The following is a 20,604-nucleotide window of genomic DNA, read 5'->3' as shown; positions in this document are numbered from 1 at the left end:
ATGGAAACCAAGTACTTGATATTACATAACGCAGCACAGGAAGGTACTATGACTGCACAGATCACGCACTACAAGGATTAAAACACACTCAAAGAAATCACACTTATTTCTGTGTAGAGAGGGCATTTCTGTGGAAGGGGGATAAACAAAACTAGAGAATCATTTGGGGATAATACAATATTCATGCTCAATTATGCTAAAGTCTAAAACAAATATAAAATATGTTAAGGTAAATTGGGTTAAAAATATAAAGACCCTGTATTCTTTCATATGTTTACCATGTTTCCAAGACAAACAGAAACTTGAAAGAAAAAATGATGGCTATCAATTTGAATAAAATTTCAAAAACCTTACAATATTTTTGTACCCAAATTCACCAATTTTAATACTCTGACACATTTTTACCATTTTCTTCTCTTGTACAAAAACATTATGATCATCTCGATCTGCTATTTCATAATAGTACTGTTAAGTAGACAATTTGAATTAGTTTTCTGTTAACTCTCCACTGTGTGATGTCACTCATCTCAAGGAGAATGAGGTTTATTTTTATTTTTACTGTTTCAGCTTTTTTTTTGTGCTTGTGCTTACTGATTTAACGTTTTAAAAAACACAGAACATGGCTACATCTCCAAAGTCAAATTGTTCCAAAAGATAAACTCTTCACTCTACAAATAACCAGCACCAGTCTTTTCTTGGCGTCCTTTTCTAGGTGTCACTTTGCAAGAGCAAGAAAAGGCAGGTAGGTGTGCACCGTAATTGTTGTGCACTTGGTTTGTTACCACGAATTTCCAAAACACGAACGAGCAGAGCCCTTGAAAAGGCATTCGTCAGACAATCCAAAAATGAGGACTGACTGAGAAGTAAGGGGTAGTGAGTGCTGTGCACTCTCATAAACAAGCTCAGAACCCTGGGAAAACTGCTAATGGAGATCTCAGAACATGTCTGGGAATGTAAACAAGGAGTTGAAACTACTCCTTTCACAAGTAGGTGATAGTAGTAGCCAGAGTTTCTGAGGAAGCATAGAAAAGAAACAAGGAGAGAGAGAGAGAGAGAGAGAGAGAGAGAGAGAGAGAGAGAGAGAGAGAGAGAGAGAGAGAAACAGAGGTAATGTGCATGGTAAACTCTGTAAACATGACAGCCTCTGTTGGAATTTCTTTGGCTGTGGGAATTTAATAATATAGAATATGCTTATGTGAACACTGGTGATGTCAATGAGAAGTGAGCCTTTTGATCTTCCCTATTTTGGTAGACACTGGCCAGATTTACAAAATGAAGTACATTCTGAAACTACTGTCATCCTTCTACTACAAGATTAAGAAAATTAAACTTTCCCTTTAAGTCACAAGCAACATATCACCTCAATCAAAAGCTGAATTTAAAAAATATAGTTCTTGTCCAACTTGACATAACAATATATATTTGTGATTACATATGCATTCACATTGTTATTATAAACTAGCAACAATAATAGAAGGAACTATATTTCTAATCTATGTACTAATGAGAATGAATTGAAGTTTAATTTAATAAACTTTGCTATTCCATAGTTACATACTCATTTCTTTGGGAACAGTTTCCAGGAATTTATCTTGTTTTTAGAGAAACCAAAGGAGACCAAGAGTTCATAATCTAAAATCATGGCTACATCCAGCTCCGAGACTGAAAAGCCTGACAGTAAACAGAAAGGCGCTCTTTGGAGGTTAGTCTGAAGTAAGCTCTGCCTTTTCTTTCCGTTTATTTGCAATCTGTAACCTAGAAGTCTCCCTTGTAACAGAAATTTCGAGAACTGACTGGGTATTTTTCTGACAACTAAAAGTTAGTGGAATTGCCATCATCTGTCATTACACTGTGTATTTACTTCTTTATCGACAGTTTGTATTCACTCAGTGTCCCACTGGAATGTAAGCCCTAGAGGACAGACACTTCAACAGTATGTTTGCTTTATAAATTATCCTGGAAAAATGATTAGACTGTAGAAAAGACTAAGACATGGATTGGAAAATCAAATGTAGACTCCTAATGTGTAAAACAAAGTAAGCCTGATGTACATGACTTTTTTTAATAGTTACAAATGCCCTTTTTATCAATTATTTCTAAGAATGACTATATTTAGTTTACTAGCTCAGTAGTAAATGTAGGCTATACTAATGTCAAGAGTTTATAAAATTATTATTTAGCTTAAGCCAGGCATGGTGGCGCATGCCTTTTATGCCAGTAACAGGGAGACAAGAGGCAGGCAGATCAGTTTGAGGCCAGACTGGTCTACATAATGAGTTCCAAGATAGTGAGAGCTACATAGTGAGACGCTGTCTCAAAAACAAACAAAAAACCACCGCACCAAAACGTTCTAAATAAAACAAGCAATTTTCTAAATAATGTATATTTATTGAAATCAGGTTGGTTGCAACTTAATTACAAATAGATTGATACAGAAGTTTAATGCAAGGCAGACTAGCATAAGACCATAAGATGTGAACTGGGTTTACGCAGATGCTTCTAAAATATGTGTGGGAGGCTTGCAGCTGGAAATAAAGATTAGTGAGTAATCTTTGATGGAAGTAGTAACCATACTTTTTTGGGGATTTTTTTTTGGATACTCTAATGCCAATTGGGGAAAGACTCACAGGATGTTAAAGTGTTTGAGGTAAACCATGAAGAAAAATCATTTGGTAGGCAAAAATGGTGGAAGGTGTTTCAGTCAATAGAACTGTCCAAGAAACCTGACACAAATAAGAAAGGGTGTTTTTTGTCATAGATTCAGCAAGATAGTTTAGTGAGAATACTGAGTTTGTGTGGGAAGAAATAGAAGAAAGACTACATTGTTTGTCTACGTGATGGTCTGCAGGCAGGAAGGACATCAATCGGCCTTTAATACACTGAACACCATACTTTGCTTCATTCCTTCACAGGCTGAGGAATCAGCTCTTACTTTTCTAAAGGTAATATATGTTTCTCTCTAGATGCTTTTAATGCATCTTGACCTTAACCATATTATAAATCTAGGTTTTTTTTTAATCTTATTAGGATTCTGAGGATTCTTCAACCTTGTGACAAGATCTCTCTGAGTAGTTAAGAGAACTCTCACTCACCACCACCTGATACCTTGCTTTCACCTTTTCTTTGATCTGGAATTTGAGTGGACACTTATTAGGTCTTCATTTCCCAAGTATCCTCTTTCTTTGGGGCTGAATTCCATAAATAGTATTATTCAATATCATCTTTCAATAAATTATGTTTTTTTAACTGTTGTTTAATTTGCTATCAAACCTGTTGAATTTTAAGTGTTAGCTACTACATTTTTCACTTTCAGGTAATCTCCTCTACTTTTTGTGTTTGTATGTTTTTAATAACAAAAATTTTAAAAATTTTTTAGAAAAGAATTTTTCCCAGTAAATATGACTGGAGTTGATATTCCTAGTGTCTAGCCATTCATACCTCACCCCTCTTCCACCATCTACTCAGGAAGCAACCCACTGTTGCCTGATTATGTTCATTATATTTGTAACACGTTCATGATACCAATAAAAGGAATTGCTTTCAAAGTAAAAGACACGTCACTGCGTTCCCTCTGGAGTTCTAAGTCACAGGATATTCTTTTTATCATATAGAAATTTTTATTTAAATTAGAAACAAGCTTGCTTCGCATGTCAATCCCAGCTCTCTCTCCCTCCCCCTCCTCCTCCTCCTCAACCCCCTCTAGCCTCCCCCCCCAATCCCCACTCCACTCTCCAGGGAGGGTAAGACCCTTTGATGGGGGAATCTCCAAAGTCTGTCATATCATCCTAGGTCCTCCTCCATGTGTCCAGGCTGAGAGAGCATCCTTCCATGTGGAATGGGCTTCCAAAGACCATTTAGATGCCAGGGATAAATACTGATCTAGTACCCGAGGCCCCAAAGCTGTTTCTGTGGGTTTTACCAGCCTGATCTTGATCCCTTTGCTCATCACTCCTCCCTCTCTACAACTGGATTCCAGGAATTAAGTTCAGTGTTTAGCTGTGTGTGTCTGCCTCTGCTTCCATCAGCCACTGGATGAAGGCTCTAGGATAATATACAACATAGTCATTAATCTCATTATCAAGGAGGGGCATTTCAGGCAGCCTCTCGACTATTGCTTACATTGTCGGTTGCTGTCATCCTTGTAGATCTCTGGAAATCTCATTAGTGCCAGATCTCTTCAAACCTATAGTGAGTCCTTCTTTTATGGTATCTCTCATCCTGCTCTACTCTGTTCTTCCCCCGACTCAACCTTCCTGCTCCCCCATGTCCTCCTCTCCTCTTCTCTTCTCCCCCTCATTTTTCCCCAGCTCCCTCTTCCCTCCCACCATGCTCCCAGTCCACTCAGGAGATCCGGTCCTATTCCCCTTCTCTGGGGTAACATACATATCTCTCTTAGGATCATCCCTGTTTCCCCTTTTCTACTTTTAAGCTAGCTTGTTCTTCATAGTTTCAAGTCATTTTAGAAGTAGGTTAGGTATACTTAACACTTATTGTCTTAATAAAATTTGAGTTTGTATGCGTCTGAACCTGATGTTTGCTGTTTCTTCTAGTCAGGATGATTGAATTGTGTCTTTATATGTTAATTCTGGCTCTCTGTCTCTATCTCTCTGTCTGTCTCTCTCGCTGTCTGTCTGTCTGTCTGTCTCTCTCTGTCTCTCTCTCTCTGTCTGTCTCTGTCTGTCTCTGTCTCTGTCTCTGTCTCTGTCTCTGTCTCTGTCTCTCTCTCTCTCTCTCTCTCTCTCTGTGATAAAAACAAGTTCCCCCTGAAAGAACTTAAGTTTGGTTCCCTTAGGTTTTTAGATTCACTTAGAATTTGACTATTTGCAACTAAGTTTTTGGTTGGGAGACTGTGGCTCTTAACTTGTTGGAAGGTTACTTCTTAGTTATAATTTTGGGCACTCCTATTCTTGCTCTCTAATACTGTGTGCTATGATCTGAGATAGTAAGAGTTTCTCTGTTGAGAATGAGGAACCCAATTTTAATTTTATTCTCTTGGTCATAGATGATGAGGTCCTTTGCCCAGTCTTTTGTTAGATTCTTCCTGCCTTGAGGACCTTGGGTTTTGAATTCTTCTGTGAAAACTTTGTGAGACTTCCAAAATCAATGTTCAACTCACCAGTTTAGCATATGTCCTTTGGACTAAAGCCAGACTGCACGTTTCACATATTTCTCTCAGTTCATACCTTTACTTTTTTCCTGGTGTAAGTATTACTGACCTGTGGTAAGTCATAGGAGTATATGAGAAGTTACAAGTTATGAGAAGTTTTTAGTTGTCTCCTATGGGGAGCTCAATTTAGACTTCTAGTTGCCCATGTTGCCAGAAGCTGATGTTTTCCATAACATGTTATGTTTTTTGTCATTCATTCCAAACTTACATGCTCAATCTTCAGAATGGTGCATATTTATATTAGCAATATGCTACAGAACTTTCGGTTTGCTGAAGGGGTTCTGGAAATAATTATTCTTGTCAAAATCTCAGTGGAATATTAATAAATACAATTTTAATAAATTGTCTAAATGCTGGGTCACTTGTCTGGGGTACAGGGACTCTGACTCTGCTGGGTGGTGTTCACTGAGCTCTGTAGATGATTGCCTTTGGATTTCTGTGCATAAATAGGAAGTCTAGATGATGATCCTATCAGGTGATGATTACAGACATGTAATGCAATATAACCAGAGCACACTCAAGACCAGAGGCTCTGGTACTTAATACATTCCTTGATGCCAACTCAGAGTCACATTGTAAGTGTTCAACAGCATAGTCTGAAGTGGGCTTCCATTCTGCTATGGCCATTTTCTAAAAATAATAGGCAAAAAACAGTATACAATGTTCCTGTGTCACCAAAGTCATTTCTAAATTATTTCCTGGTATTTGGCCATTAGTTCTGACAATTTCATTATTCTTTCTGTCTTTTCTGACATTTCAAATTGTCTTTGTAACTAATAAAACAATTCAATGACTATCTGATTTTTTTTTTAAGGAAAATAATACTCAGAATGAAAAGCTGCAATTCTACCAGCGGCCAGGAGTTTTGGTGAGGAATTCTGAAAATAGAACTATTACAACTGTCAGCATACCACATCAGTTGTGTAAGGGAGTCAGTTAACTCTGCAGATTAAGCTGCCCAAATCAGTTTTCATATAACAGGGGCGCAGGTGGATAGCATGGAACTAGGGCAAATTTCCTTCTAATGTGACTGTGCACTGCGGGACTTTAAAGGTGCTCGGCACTCACATGATTAACTGTGTGAATTTGTCATTCTTGGCAAAAAAAAAAAATCACAAAATGTCATATGAAAGAAAAACATCTGATTTAAAATAAGATCTTGACATTAGCATTAGAAAGCTAAAAACTCAATTTCCAAATGGGAACACTGTTTATAATCAAACTTTAAATGATATTAAATCTTCCTGAGTGAATCTAAATACTAAAACAAAACAAGCAATACAAGTACACACACAGCACCCCTCACCCCAGCATCTCTTTTACTTTCTAAGTGGAAAAATCTATAATTATTTCAATTTAGGACCCAAGTAGCTAGCCTGACTCCACTGTCTCCTTGCTGAATTATCATAAGCCATTTGAGAAAGGAAGAGGTGGCATACTACCAAATCAATTAGGAACAGTTTAAAAGTGAGTTGTTTTTTTTCTTCTGAGTGAGCAGTAGAGATAATTTAATTTTCAAGAATGGAGTCCTTGACTGTCGACACTACACATATTTTACACCGTAGAGCTGAGAGTCATGAGGAGTTTTTTTTTCTTTATACATATGGTTTCTATATCTCATCATGCTCAATGCTTTGCATTGGCTACAAGGACTGAGAACAAATATTTCTAAAGCAAACTGATCATTTAGGAGTTGTTGGTCAGTTTCAATAAAAGATTCCAAAAAACATGTTACAGATTATAAGAAAATCACATTACTAGGGTAAAGTATGATGTTTCTGTCATTAAGGCAAAGTTTGGGAAAACAGGTATTACATACTAACCACAGTTGTGTTGGTTAACAGGATTACATGGGTAATCTTTTCTATCTATGCTCTTCCACAATTCCAGTCTTTTATACAGGATATGCTACTTAATTTTGCTTCATTTACTTATTTTTCTGGAACAGGGTCTCACTATGAAGCTTAGAATGGTCTGGAACTCTGTACCTTCCTTCTTCAGCTTCCTGACATTACAGTTACAAGTCATTACACTTGTTGTGTTACTTTAATTTTTTTGTTCACTTATTCATTTCGGCTCAAAGCTTTTCATTAAAAAAAAGTTACCTCCCAACTTTTAAAATGTAAATGAAAAGCATTCATTCATTCTAGAACTATTAGGAAGGGGTCTGCAACGAGTGATTTGCTATGTGACATTGCTGTCCCCGAGAACCATGAACTCAAAGAGGGTCTTTCATTTATGTTACCAAAAGATTCAATTTCTTTATATAACCACTGGCATACACATCTTGACATCTGCTAACGACTTTTACTGAACATATTACTTCTTCCCATGTGCTAGAATCATATCATATATTTGCATACTATATATTTGCAGCATGGCTTTTAGAAACAACCAAAAAACAAAAACAAACACAAAGTAGTGGGTTAGGAAGATCCACAGGATTGCCCCTGCTTTGACTTTCTTTTTGCTCCTTAAAAAATAATTGAGATATACACCACACACTATGTTAGCTAGTTTTATACCAATTCGACACAAGCTAGCATCCTTTTAGAGGTATAAACGTCAACTGGGAAAATGCCCCCACCTGACTGGCCTATGGGTGAGTGTGTGGGGCATTTTCTTGATGAATGATTGATGCAGGAGGGCCTAGTTCACTGAGGGTAGTGTCACCGAGGGGCTGATGGTTCTGATGCTATAAGACAGCAGGGTGAGCAAATCACCGGGAGCAAGGCAGTAAGCAGTGTTCCTCCACGGCCTCTACTCCAGTTTCCTGCCATGTCAACTCATACCTCCACATTCTGTGACGATGGACTGAGATGTGGAAGTTTAAGATGAAACAAGCCCTTTCCTTCCAAAGTTGCATTTGGTTATGGTATTTTACCACAGCAACAGAAACCCTAACTATGGCATGTGCAGGCACCCTTTTAGATATAACTGCCCACATCGTCATTACTTTTTAACGTGTTTTGAACCTTAAGTGAGAAGAAACAGAATGATTGCTGGCCTGAAAGGGTATCTATGAATCAGACACAAATATACTTTACCTTCCATTCAAATAAAGTTAAAATTAACACCTATATTAGGAGGCAACTATTGAAGTAAGTGAATTCTGGAACTTTGGACCAGCCTCTAAGGGGTTGGGAAATGAACCAGTAGTACCTAGAGAAAGTTAAAAGCTTGGGAAAGGACCACCTTGCTCAGTGAGAACTCAACATGTGTGCTGTTAGGTTAGCAGGGCGCAAACATTCCAAAAAAAAAACAAACAAAACAAAACAAGATTAAACTAGTTTAGCATTATATGTCAGATAGATGGGAAGTAGTCAAATACTGTATACGGTCACAACTCAGTCAAGCCCAGAGCCTCTTGATTGTTCAATGCGATACTAAGAGACAGTCAGACACAACTTGAAATGGCCCTGTGTGCTCAAGAGGCGCTCCGTACCTTGGCGGGTGTGTTTACTTAAGACGGTTTCAAATTCTTCCTTGATTTATAAGCTCACATTGTCCCTCTACTCTCACTTCTGGCAAGAACCACAGAGCAGGAATTCTCTGCTTAGAACATCAAGGAGACTCAGACACCTTATCTCCTTAAAGCTGATTAAAGATACGTCCAAACCTGTAGCTCTATGTGACTACATTCAGTTTGTTACTAGTTCTAAGATGGTGAAACTTAAAAAACCTGGAAAGGTTTAATGAATAGGATTATATATTTTATTAAAGAACTTGAAAGAGATAACACAAGAAGCTAACTTTATCACCAATTAATTATCAATCTTATTTTAAATTTATTACCTTCCACAGCAATCCTGTTCATAAACCAGGATGATTTACAGCGGGATTTAGAAGACCCCAAGGCTGTGAACAAGAGCGTCCTGCAATAAATCTCTTTTGACATTGCTGGTATCTAAACCAAACACTGTTCCTTGTTTACCTAAACTGGGGTGTTTTATCTTAGAATTTACTGCAGATTCTGTACTCAACTAAGAGAAGGAACTATTTTGAATTTTGAAAGGTTCAATCTCACACTATTATGAAAATTTTAATTGGATGACTGTACTAATAGCTTTATTCTTTGACATTTGGTTTATTTTATTTACCAAAACTTAGGTATTGTCTGCAGTCTTCCTAAAGTAAACAGGCCAGTAAGATGGCTGCAACCAAGTCCAACAATTTAAGTTTAATCTCTGGAACCCACATTGTAGAAAGAGAGAATCAATTCCTACAAGTTGTCCTCTGACCAATGGGCATGTTCTGTAGTATGTTTGTACCCATATACATTCATGTACACACATGTGTGAATGTAATAAAAAAATAGAAGACAAGTGCCAAAATTAGGGGTTTCTTCTTCTTAAGTGTATTTATGTCTATTAACTGATAATATATTACAGCTCAAGGGATGGCAAAATTTATCTTTATAATGGAAGAATAGCATGAGGCCAGATTTCAAAGTAAGTTGCCTAGTGCGATGGAGCAGATTTAAAATGACTAAGGTTAAATCATCATTTATGAATATGAAACTGGCCCAGGAAACTGGGTAAAGATTATAAACCCAGAAGAATATTAATTAAATCCTAATCAAAGGTTTCCTAAAATGGTCATACCCTGAGTCAATATCACACATATGAGAATACCTGGCTTAATGGGGGACGTTCATTCAAGCAAGACTGAAGCTAGTATTTTAAAGCACAATGTTAGAATGCAAGGCTTTCTTGGTCTTTCATGTTTCTCCCAAGTGAATTCTAAAATGAAGTGTCTGCCATCAGCATGTGCCCAGACTTGCCAGATGCATTCACTGGACATTTAAATAGGTACTTACGTTCACACGTTCAAACAGAGTATCTTTATAGAAATAGGACTGATAAACACGAAAAGGAAGTTTGCTTAAAGAGTTTTATAACATATTTTAAAATGGTCATATCATATCAGTTGTGGCCTTTACATAACACTAACTACTACAATTCATAGTTTTGAATGTAGGTTTTAGGCAGGAAACAAAATGAAAGCAGGAACAGCTAGTTATGCTTTTCTCTTGCAAATTTAAAATTACTATTTTTAACACAGTAGTGTAATTTTATTAAGTTTTCTCAATAATAAGAAGCCTGAAGCGTATATAAGGTGTTTTATCCCTAGAATTACAATAAGAAAACTGAGGCTTAAATATTTTCCCTGCTAGTAACTAAAATTAAGAGTTTTCCCATTATCTTACTTAGAGAATAAACATTTCAATTTTTTCTTTTAAAATTAAAATATTCTTAGTGTGTGTGTGTCTGTGTCTGTGTGAGAACATTCATGTGCCTTTGGGTTGCAGTGTGTGTGTTGTCATAGGGCAACGCTGTGGAACTGGTTCATACCCTTCATCTACACTTATAAGGATTCTGGAGGTTGGATTCATATCCAGGCCTGTTGTAGTAAGTGATATTACCCACTGAGTTTTCTTCCTAGCCCCCAAATATATTAAGAATGAAGCATTATAATCAGAATTGCTATTAAATCAGAATCATCACAGTTAATGTAGTTTTGGTCTATCCAGACCAGCAATTATAAAAAGATGCATTAGGTGAAAATTCACATGGTAGACAGATCTATATTACATAAAAATTTGTTATTCAAAATTATCTGAAGGCTTTAGACTACTGCTTATCTAAGTTTATCAGTGAATTCAACTGTGGTATATAGCTAACATGTTCAAAAGGACAAATCATCTAGTTCCCATAATACTAAGATAACTTAGTCTTGGACTGAAATAAGATGCATTACAAAAGCCAGATGTGCAGGCTGACATGCAGCCATACTTCAATCACAAAATCTTTCCTGAATAGGTTCATGAGTATATTCAGCTCCACTGTCAAAAAAACTCTGCAAAGCCAAGGTCAAATAATACTTGTCCAACTTTTTTTTCACATGTGGACCTTACTTCAGAGAAACACATACAAGAGCCTCTGTATTTCTTCCTAGAGTTCACATAGTTCTAACCTTGGAATATATGTTAAATGGGAAGGCAGGCTGAGTTCTAACATACACTGAAAAATATTCAAATTCTACTTTGTTTCTATAACCTTGTGCTGTAAGATGGCTTGTGCAATCATTGATAATCACTGGAAGATGCTTCATTTGCTTAAAATTGTATAGCAACACTTTTTTCCAAATATAAAGTGATGTTTTCTGAAATTAACAAATCTTTCAGAATAATTATTTTTCTATTAACATTCCACTAATACTTGACAGGGTTTGTGTGTGTGTGTGTGTGTGTGTGTGTGTGTGTGTGTGAGAGAGAGAGAGAGAGAGAGAGAGAGAGAGAGAGAGAGAGAGAGAGAGAGAGAGAGGGAGGGAGGGAGGGAGGGAGGGAGGGAGGGAGGGAGGGAGGGAGGGAGAGAGAGAGAGAGAGAGAGAGAGAGAGAGAGAGAGAGAGAGAGAGAGAGAGAGAGAGAGAGAGAGAGAGAGAGAGAGAGAGAGAGAGAGAGAGAGAGAGAGAGAGAGAGAGAGCTTCTCTGTCTAACAGCCCTAGCACTCCCGGAACTCGCTCTGTAGACTAGGCTTGCCTTGAACCCACAGAGAACCGCCTGCCTCTTCCCAGTGAGAGCTGGAATTCAAGGCGTGCGCCACCACTGCCTGGTCCAATACTTGCCATTTTTAGAATTTCAAAGTAGTTTAAAGGAAACACAATTCCAAGAAAAATGTAATCCATAATGTATATCATAAATAGGTTCTAGGAAAGGCTGCATCAAACTACACACACACAGCACACATAGTAATAATAAAATAGTGTTTATGGCTTGATGCTCTTTCATTACAAAACTCTATATAACTACGGTCCCATGGGACCCAATACCCTCTTCTGCTGTGCAGATGTACATACTGAGAAAACACCCATAAACATAAAATACATAAATAAATCTCTAAAAAAGAAAAAAAATACCCCCACTTAACTATTTAAATACCACCAGCAAAAATATCTCAGAGTTACAATTTTTGGAGCTGGAGAATCTCTAATTACGGCACAAGAGACTTTAACATGGCTTGTTTTCATTTACATGTAAGCCAAACCAGGGTCTAAAGGGTCCTCTCTCTTGTAAGGAAGTCTTCCCTCCCTAGTTACACTTGGCGTCTCAAAAGCTGACAGACACACACCACACATCTGGTGCAGGTGTGTAACTTGCCTGCACAGCTGGCACCTGCTGCACTTCTCTTCTCCTTCCAGACCTTGAGGTAACAGAGCAGGAAACCACCCTACTGCCAACCTCATACCCTGCTCTTAGCAGAGATTTTTTTGTTTTGTTTTGGTTTTTTGTTTTTCAAGACAGGGTTTCTCTGTACTGTTTTGAAGGCTATCCTGGAACTCACTCTGTAGACCAGGCTGGCCTCAAACTCACAGAGCCCCGCCTGCCTCTGCCTCCCAAGTGCTGGGATTAAAGGCTGGCTTCTTAGCAGAGACTTTGTCACATATGGGCACTCATAATTATTAGCTCAAAATGAATAACATACTTAACTACAGCACCTTTCTAGTCCAACAGAAATTCTGTATTTAATATGCTTTTAATATAAGAAACAATCAATCCCTTGGGAAAATTATATATAAAATAATCCTTACTAAATTTATTTAACAGTTATACTGCCAATACAGCTTATTTGTACTCTGGATTATATTTTAACTACATGAGTTAGCCATGAATAAATCCTTTTTTCCCTTTACAATTTGCACTACTATGGATGATTTAAAGTTTTAGCAACTTAAATGTATACTCCAATGACTTGAGTTTTTTATCAAGGGGCTGCCTTTATTTCAAATCACTGGGAGATACAGTACACTCTCGAATCGCATCCTCCAAGTAGCTAAGGGTACTACTTTTACTGCCTACTACAATAATATGTTTTGCAGTTGATATACTTCTGTTTTCTCTTGGCACATATATTCTTTAAGGCTATATACATGACACATGTCACACATGCACAACTCCAATAAACACTTCAAAACCTAACAGATGAAAATACTCCATGCTTTACAAAAGTGTGAAGGTGAAGTTGTTTGCACAAAGTAACGTGTTACCGCGAATTTACTACACATTGTAGAAGAGGCAACTAAAACACTTAGGACTAAGCTACAATGGGAATTTATAGTATAATGCATGATCAAAAGAAAACAGGTTTAAGGGTTCTAAGTAGTAATTTTGGAAACTGAACATTCCATGCTTTATTGTGAAACAGATAGCTTTCTTTGAAGCCGATCTTTCCTTTTTAGGAAAAATCACAGTGCCTCATAGAATAAAGAATATAAAATATAGAAACTTGTATAGAAGTACAGTACTGTTTTGATCAGCTTTAAATGTATTAGGCTTTCTATGCCTTGTTGTAGAGGAAACCCAAACATAAGTGGGATGGGTGAGATGGCTCAGTAGGTACAAGTGCTTGTCACAAGTATGAGATCCTCAGTTAGCATCCCCTGAAGCCACATAGACCCGGCGATGGTCCATGCTCATCTGTATCTTCTGTGTTCTCATGGTGAAACAAGAGACAGACAAGGAGAATCCCTGGAAGCCCAAGGTGTGCTGGCTCAAAGTACACAGTGGTGAGCACCAAGAGACCATAGCTCAAACAAGCTTGAAGGCTCAAACTCTGAAGTTGTCCTCTAACCTCTCCATACCTCCCTCCATGTGTGTACCTCTGTGCATGTGCTGATATGCAAAACACATACATGTTATAACAACAGTAACAACAACAACAACCGAATGGGCATTTAATACCATTGAAACCAACACACAAATGTTTGTACGGGTCCTAGCATAGTTTTTAAAAACTTAAATGACTTAAAGAGTATAAAATATGAAAACAATTAACAATTTCTGTGCACTTTTAATTCAGTTGCCTGTTACAGCCACACTGTCTTATCTGGTTTATGTGCTCTGTAAGTTCTGATTAAGCTTACTTAAAAGCAATAATCATGGCCCTGTTTCCATCAAATTTATTTCTCAGAAAAATAATCTCCTTAAATGGAGATTTATTTTATTTAGTAACTGTCCAGGGCAAGTTTGTAGGAAAAACCAAAACCTCCACCCATGAAGAAGGAGGAAGGAGAGGAGAAGGAAGAGGAGGAAGCAAGGAGGCAGGAAGGCAGTAAAAACGGCATTAAGAGACACTGTGAGGGGCTAAGGCAACGGCTAACTTGTTAAAGTGCTTGATGTGCAAGCATGAGCACCTGAGCTTGGGTCTCCAGAACCACAGAAAAGCTGGGCATGCGGGATGCACCTGCAGACCCAGCAGTGGGAAGGGGGAAACACAAACATCTCTGGAGCTTGCTTAGACAACAGTGAACTGCAGCGTCAGTTAAGAATACCACCTCAAAACAAGGTGTCAGCTCCTGATGCATAAATGGCATCTGAGGTTGACCTCAGGCTCCCACCCGTGCGCAAACGCACACATGCACGCACGCGCGCGCACGCGCGCGCGCACACACACACACTCACACACACACACACATCATTAAATAAAAGATTGCAACCCACTAAAGCCTTTACCTTCACTTCCTTTCTCTGCCTTTGCTGCAGTCTCCTTTTTCTGTTTCGCAGCTAAGAGTTCCCGCTTTAGTTGTCTTGCTTCTTTTCTGAGCTCTTCACTATAAAGCAAAGAAGATACATAAGTTTATAATATACTGACAGAACAACAGGGTTAGCAAAAAACAGAACTTTTTTTAGGTGCACTAAATTCTGGGTGTTGGTGGCACACGTCTTTATTCCCAGCACTTGGGAGGCAGAGGCAGGCAGATATCTGTGAGTTCAAGGCCAGACTGGTCTACAGAGTGAGTTCCATGACAGGCTCCAAAGCTACAGAGAAACCCTGTCTTGAAAAACAAAACAAACAAAACAAAAATCAAAGAAAATAATTAATTTTCTAAACAATAGAAGTTAAGTGGTTGCTTGATGGAACACAGCCTTGCTGAACGAATTATGTCACTGGGTGCAAGCTTTGAGGGTTTGCTCTCTTGGCTTGCTCTTTGCCGTTTTGAGATGTGAGCTCTCAGCTGCTCCTGTAGCCATGTCTACCTAGTGCTGTACTTCCTGGTGTGATGCTAATAGACTCTTATCCCTGAAACCATAAGCCCACAATAAAGCCCTCTATATGGTACTTTAGTCACAGTGCTTTCCCACAGCAACAGAAAGGTAACTAATCTAGTGGGTGAAAACTGGGCTGTTGCTTCCCTAATTTAGGAGCGAACTTAATACTAGTCTCAATGAACAGGGCTCTTGTGTCGAAACAAAATTTAAAACTATATGTTTTTGAAGATAGGGTTTTTGTAGGTATTCCAGACTGACCTGGTACTGGCTACATAGCTCAGTGTGACCTTGAACATGAAAGCCCCCACTTCTTCCTCCCGTCTATGGGCATGTGCCACTATACCTGGCACAGAAACAAGATTTTGAATAAGTACTATTCATCAAATCTAGACATACACAATACAGTCTGACTTCAAAACTTTAATTACTGAAGTTGTACCAGTAATTACCATTTGTTAGGCAATTATTACATGGTAGTTGCATAGCTAAAATTTTTAAAAATTCATTTGATCTTTAGCTCTCTGGACACGGTTTGCTCATTTAAGTTTTCTCAGCACTTGGGAGGCAGAAACAGAAGGAATAGTGAGAGTTTAAGACCATGTCTTAGCTATATGGTGAGTTCCAGGTCAGTTTATGCTACACAGTGAGCTCCTGTTCCAATGTAACTTTCCCACTCCAATTTTTAAAATCTTGTCTAATGCCACAGTTGGCATGTAATTTGTCTTCTGTGAAACCTAGGCCAAAATATTCTGATAATTAACATGCTGTCCCATGTGTTAAAGGCAAAAGCTAATTTACAAGTCATTAGGTAAGTGACTTGTTCCTGCAACACAGTTTTAAGACAGAAGCTTCAAATTTACTTCCTGAGCACACTTATTAAGTATTCATGTCATGCACCCTAGTTTGGCTATGCTCCATTACTCTCCCAGGGTCCACTGAGTGGATGTTTGTCCTCAGTCATGGTATAGGTAAGGAAAGATCCTTTAACAGGTAGCAAGTTCTTAGGCTAACTGCGGGGGGTTGTCCTTAGAAGGCACTGTGTTACTTCAATTTATCTGTGGCTTACTGTTTCAAGACATAATGTCTTTTAAACCAGCTTTCAGCACTGATGTTCACCAGGTAACACAGCTAAGGTGGGGTTTGTGCCAAAGCTCTTAGACTGTTTGGCCTTTTAGCATTGCAAACTATAAGCTTCATACATGTACATATACATATACATCCATCCATCTATCAGTAATGACAAACATAAACCATTAGAGACAATTGTGACCAGTTAAAATCAGCTATAGTATATCCTTAAGAGCAAAGTATTCACTCTGTTTACTAAAAAGCCAGATAGGATCAAGGATGCTCACAGAAGACTGGAAGCTGAAGCAGATACAACACCCTGACCTCTAAAGTTATTCAAGACAATCTTAAGTCTAGTTTGTTCTACACTGACCCAACTTTGCAGGAGTATCCAACCTGCAGCACATAGCCCCATGTGACAGGGCAGCTATGAATGTAGCCCAACAAAAAATTACAAAGCCACTTGAAACATTAGGAGATTTTTTTTTGCAATTTATTTTTGTAATGTAACTTTATAGTGCTTGAGCATGAACTTTGCAGATGATCATGTTGCATCACCATGTCAAAAGAATGGACACCTGGGTGTATAGTTTCTTTTTGGTCCTGAGTCCCCTTGTAATACTTACTAACAAGTAGTAGGTTTATCAAACTGAAAAGCCTTAAATATGCATCCTTCAGTTCTTTCACCTTGTATGCAAACAGCCCCATTTTGTCTACTTGCTTTCAAAGTCATGAATTCTGAAACTATTCTCTCTGATCCAAGCTCACTACCTCTTAAATGTTTTCCGTCTTTCATTTCTAGTGAGCTTGTAGTCACTCTTAAAATAAGCAAAGCCACTTCCTTAGCTACACTTCATTGCCCACCTAGTAATCCCATTAGTATTATATTAATTCTGGATACTATACTGGCAGTCATTTTACAACTGTCCTCATCAGAACTCTTACTTTCTTGAACAATCTGACATAATTGATTGTAAAAAAAAAAACTATGAATATGGTTCAAATTCTCCCTTATCCCTTCAGGGGCCTGCTCTAAGACACAAACCTCTACAGAAAAGGGTAACCTTTGCCATGAGATGCTGCCTGGAGATTTGCCCTTGTAATGGATGCCCCTGATAACTCCAGTATGCACTGAGGTTTGGGAGACAATCTTTAGTAATCTACTACAGAAATTATCTTTTCTCCTTTACAATCAAGCACTCTTATTCACTAATCTTTACATTCAGCAAACAAACACACTCAAATTTCTCTACAGACTGCTGAAATCAAGTGATTATTATCTTTACAAATGGACTCCCTCCTGGAAAGAGCAGTTTATACTCACAGTTTGTCTCACAATCTCTTGCAATCTATCCTTCTTACAATCTCCTGAAACTGTTACTACACCAACCAAACTCAATGGCCTGTGTTTAGATCTCTACTTTCCAGATGGTCTCACTGTCATTCAAAAATGTTAACTACTTCCTTCCTGAAATTCTATCTGAATCAGACTTCTCAGCATTTTAGAATCAAGATTTCCCAATTCCCCTTGTCTTGGTTACTTCTTAGTTTTCCTCATCTGTATCCTCTATGTAGTGACACTTTAATCTCATACCTACTATCATTCCTATATAGTTATTTTTTAAATCTAGTGTGCACACTTTGCCTTGAATTTGGCCCTGCCTTCCTAACTATTACACATTCTATATAGAGTATGGAGAATGATGCATGACAGAAATATAAGATATAACATATAAATACTTAAAAGGGTATAAAAATTAGATCATAGGCTAACTTCAGGGATCCCAATCTTACATTCTCTAGAACATAATCCTTCTATCCACTGGCATAAAATATGTTTAAATCTGTTAAAACAAAAACGAAAATTATAATCTTGAATCCAGTATGTCCTGCCAAAACTATGGTCCTGTTTTAGAGTCCAAAAAAGCCTCTTCAAAGCCCAGTTTCTGTTTGAATAATAAGAGAAAGTGACTTTATTAATGGCTTCTGCTGCTATTAATTCTAAGATTTTTTTCTAATAGGTATGTTTCTAATTATGTATTCATCTGAATTTTAATACAGTTTGAATACAACACCATTCAACAATAAATAATTCTGTACTACATGTTAATCTAGTAGATCTATACTATCTTTCCGTCTTATTAAAGATTACCAATTTACTGAACAATTTCTAATATTTGTATGTAGCACTCTGGATACATGCATAGAAATCAAGAAAAGCAAGACGAGATGGGAGCCTAACTTCAGTAAATCCTTCGATTCAGTTACCTCACTCATGACTTAATCTTTTAATAACCTATAATACAGGCACTGTGTGGATTACAGGCTGAGTTTAAGGAGAATAAATAAAAATCTTGCCTGTAGTCACACTACCATACACTGAAGGAACTAGAAACTAAAAACAGAAACCTGTAAATTCTAGTTTATGTTCTTTCTAGGACAGCACACTAATACCTATACAACCTGTTCTAAGAAGGACATGAATGTTGTCCACCAATAATGAAAACAGTGCATGATAAAAAGTAAAGAAAGCACTGAAGCACTTAGGAAGTGAGTGAAAGACAGATCACTGCAGGCTAGATAAGAGAGAACTTCAGAGAAGAGGCACGGGAACTGGACCCTAGCAATAGTTGGGGACATGCACATGACCAAGATGATGATGCAACCAAACAGTGGACTTGAGAAAGCAGAGAGTAAAAGGGTATGGGAAGTTCTAAAAGAAAAAGAAAGAGGTTCATTGATTCAGCAGGTAAGAGTGCTTGATGTACACACCTGACAACTGAGTTCTGTCCCTGGAACACATGAAAAAAAGCTCGATGGGAGCCAGGCAAGTTGTTATACACCATCCAGGGACTGAGGCAAGTGAGTCTTTATGAATGTGAGTTCAAGGACAGCCTGCTTTACATAGTGAGTTTCTAGGTTAGCCTGGACTATTCAAAGATTCTTTCCTTTTTTCTGACAAAGTCACCAGAACCTGGTGTCAGGTGCACTTTCTGGCATCAGTTGTTAAGCCTGAGAATTGTGAGGATAGAAGACCAAATTCACAGTTGTCCTATTAAAGCAACCTATATGCCAAATATAACTGGGACTAGTCAATTGACTGCCTCATCCCAAGTCGGGGATTTTAGAGAGCAGTCCCTACTGGCCTCTTGAACTCCTTTTTATAGGAAACATGAAGTGTTTACAGGGGTGAGCGAGGTGGCTATTAGACAATAAGAAAAATACAATGAAAGGGAAGGAACAAGAAACAGGGCAAGGATATACATCATGGGAATGGAGTCACAGGTTTAGTGTAGGTTGAAAAACATGTTTTGCAGTTTATATCAGACTTAAGAAACAGGAACTTATTCTCAGTTACAAATAGGAACTAACTTGTAAAGATTTAACACAGGACAAACAGGAACTTACTCTTTAACTAAAAACAGAAACCTGTACAGGACTATCATAAGCATACTCTTAACTGTGCTGTCTTAACTCTCCCGTTGACTTGCGAGGTATATTGTTCCTGTTTTGGTCTCACCCTGGTCCTGACTTACACACACCCTTTCTTTTTCGTCACAGTGCCTTCCTGTCTGTCTAGCTTGATCTTAACTTGGCGTGGATACCAAACTCACAATTGTATTCCCCGGAGCTTTACGTAAAGCCCACTGAATCCTGCACTGATTTCCATAAACCCCACTGAACCATGTACCTACTTCTTTTTCAAATACTTATGTCCTCTCGTGAGCTAGCTTCAAAACACATTCTTCTACTCTGTCTTCCCCGTAGACTACACAGTTACTCTAAATTTCAGTCAAAACAAAGAAGTCATCATTATCTTGGCAAAATTTAAGGTTTGGCACACATACACTTTGTTCATGCCATTTCTGTGACTTAAAATAGTGTTATGTTACTATTGCTGTTTACTAAAATCTTCATTTCCAGGCTTCATGGAAAAAGTGGCACTTAAGCTGTGGCTCGATTCAGGGCATAATGTTACAATAGTGTAAAAAAAATTAAGGATTAACATGAAAAAGTACACTACCATGTATTCAGAAGAAAATTATGTCTCTAATCAAAATATGTCAGAACCAATTCATGAATATAAAATTAGAGCAGCAACTTAATGGATTAAGATTTTTAAAAGAAATTATAAAATGATACTGAATATTATACCAAGATCTACTTAGCCACTGATTTTTTTTTCCTTTTAAAATTAATGTGTGGGGCCGGCACATTGGTGGTGCACGCCTTTAATCCCAGCACTCTGGAGGCAGAACAGGTGAATCTCTGTGAGTTCAAGACCAGCCTGGTCTACTGAGTATGTTCCAGGACAGGGTC

At 37.9% G+C, this 20,604-nt stretch overlaps 1 protein-coding gene across 1 annotated transcript in view; it reads right to left on the bottom strand.

Annotated features, from left to right (window-relative positions):
• Cwc27 (CWC27 spliceosome associated cyclophilin) overlaps positions 1-20,604 on the bottom strand; it is a 166,422-nt gene that overhangs the window by 66,111 nt on the left and 79,707 nt on the right. The window contains exon 11 of the mRNA XM_005065573.4: positions 14,680-14,777. Coding sequence (XP_005065630.1) covers positions 14,680-14,777 — 98 coding nt within the window. The remainder of the gene's footprint in view (positions 1-14,679; positions 14,778-20,604) is intronic.

Source organism: Mesocricetus auratus, unplaced genomic scaffold (assembly GCF_017639785.1).
Source record: "Mesocricetus auratus isolate SY011 unplaced genomic scaffold, BCM_Maur_2.0 Super-Scaffold_100020, whole genome shotgun sequence".
NCBI classification, from domain to species: domain Eukaryota; kingdom Metazoa; phylum Chordata; class Mammalia; order Rodentia; family Cricetidae; genus Mesocricetus; species Mesocricetus auratus.
Note: the sequence above shows the minus strand (reverse complement) of the source record. Positions and strands in the feature narration are given on the sequence as shown.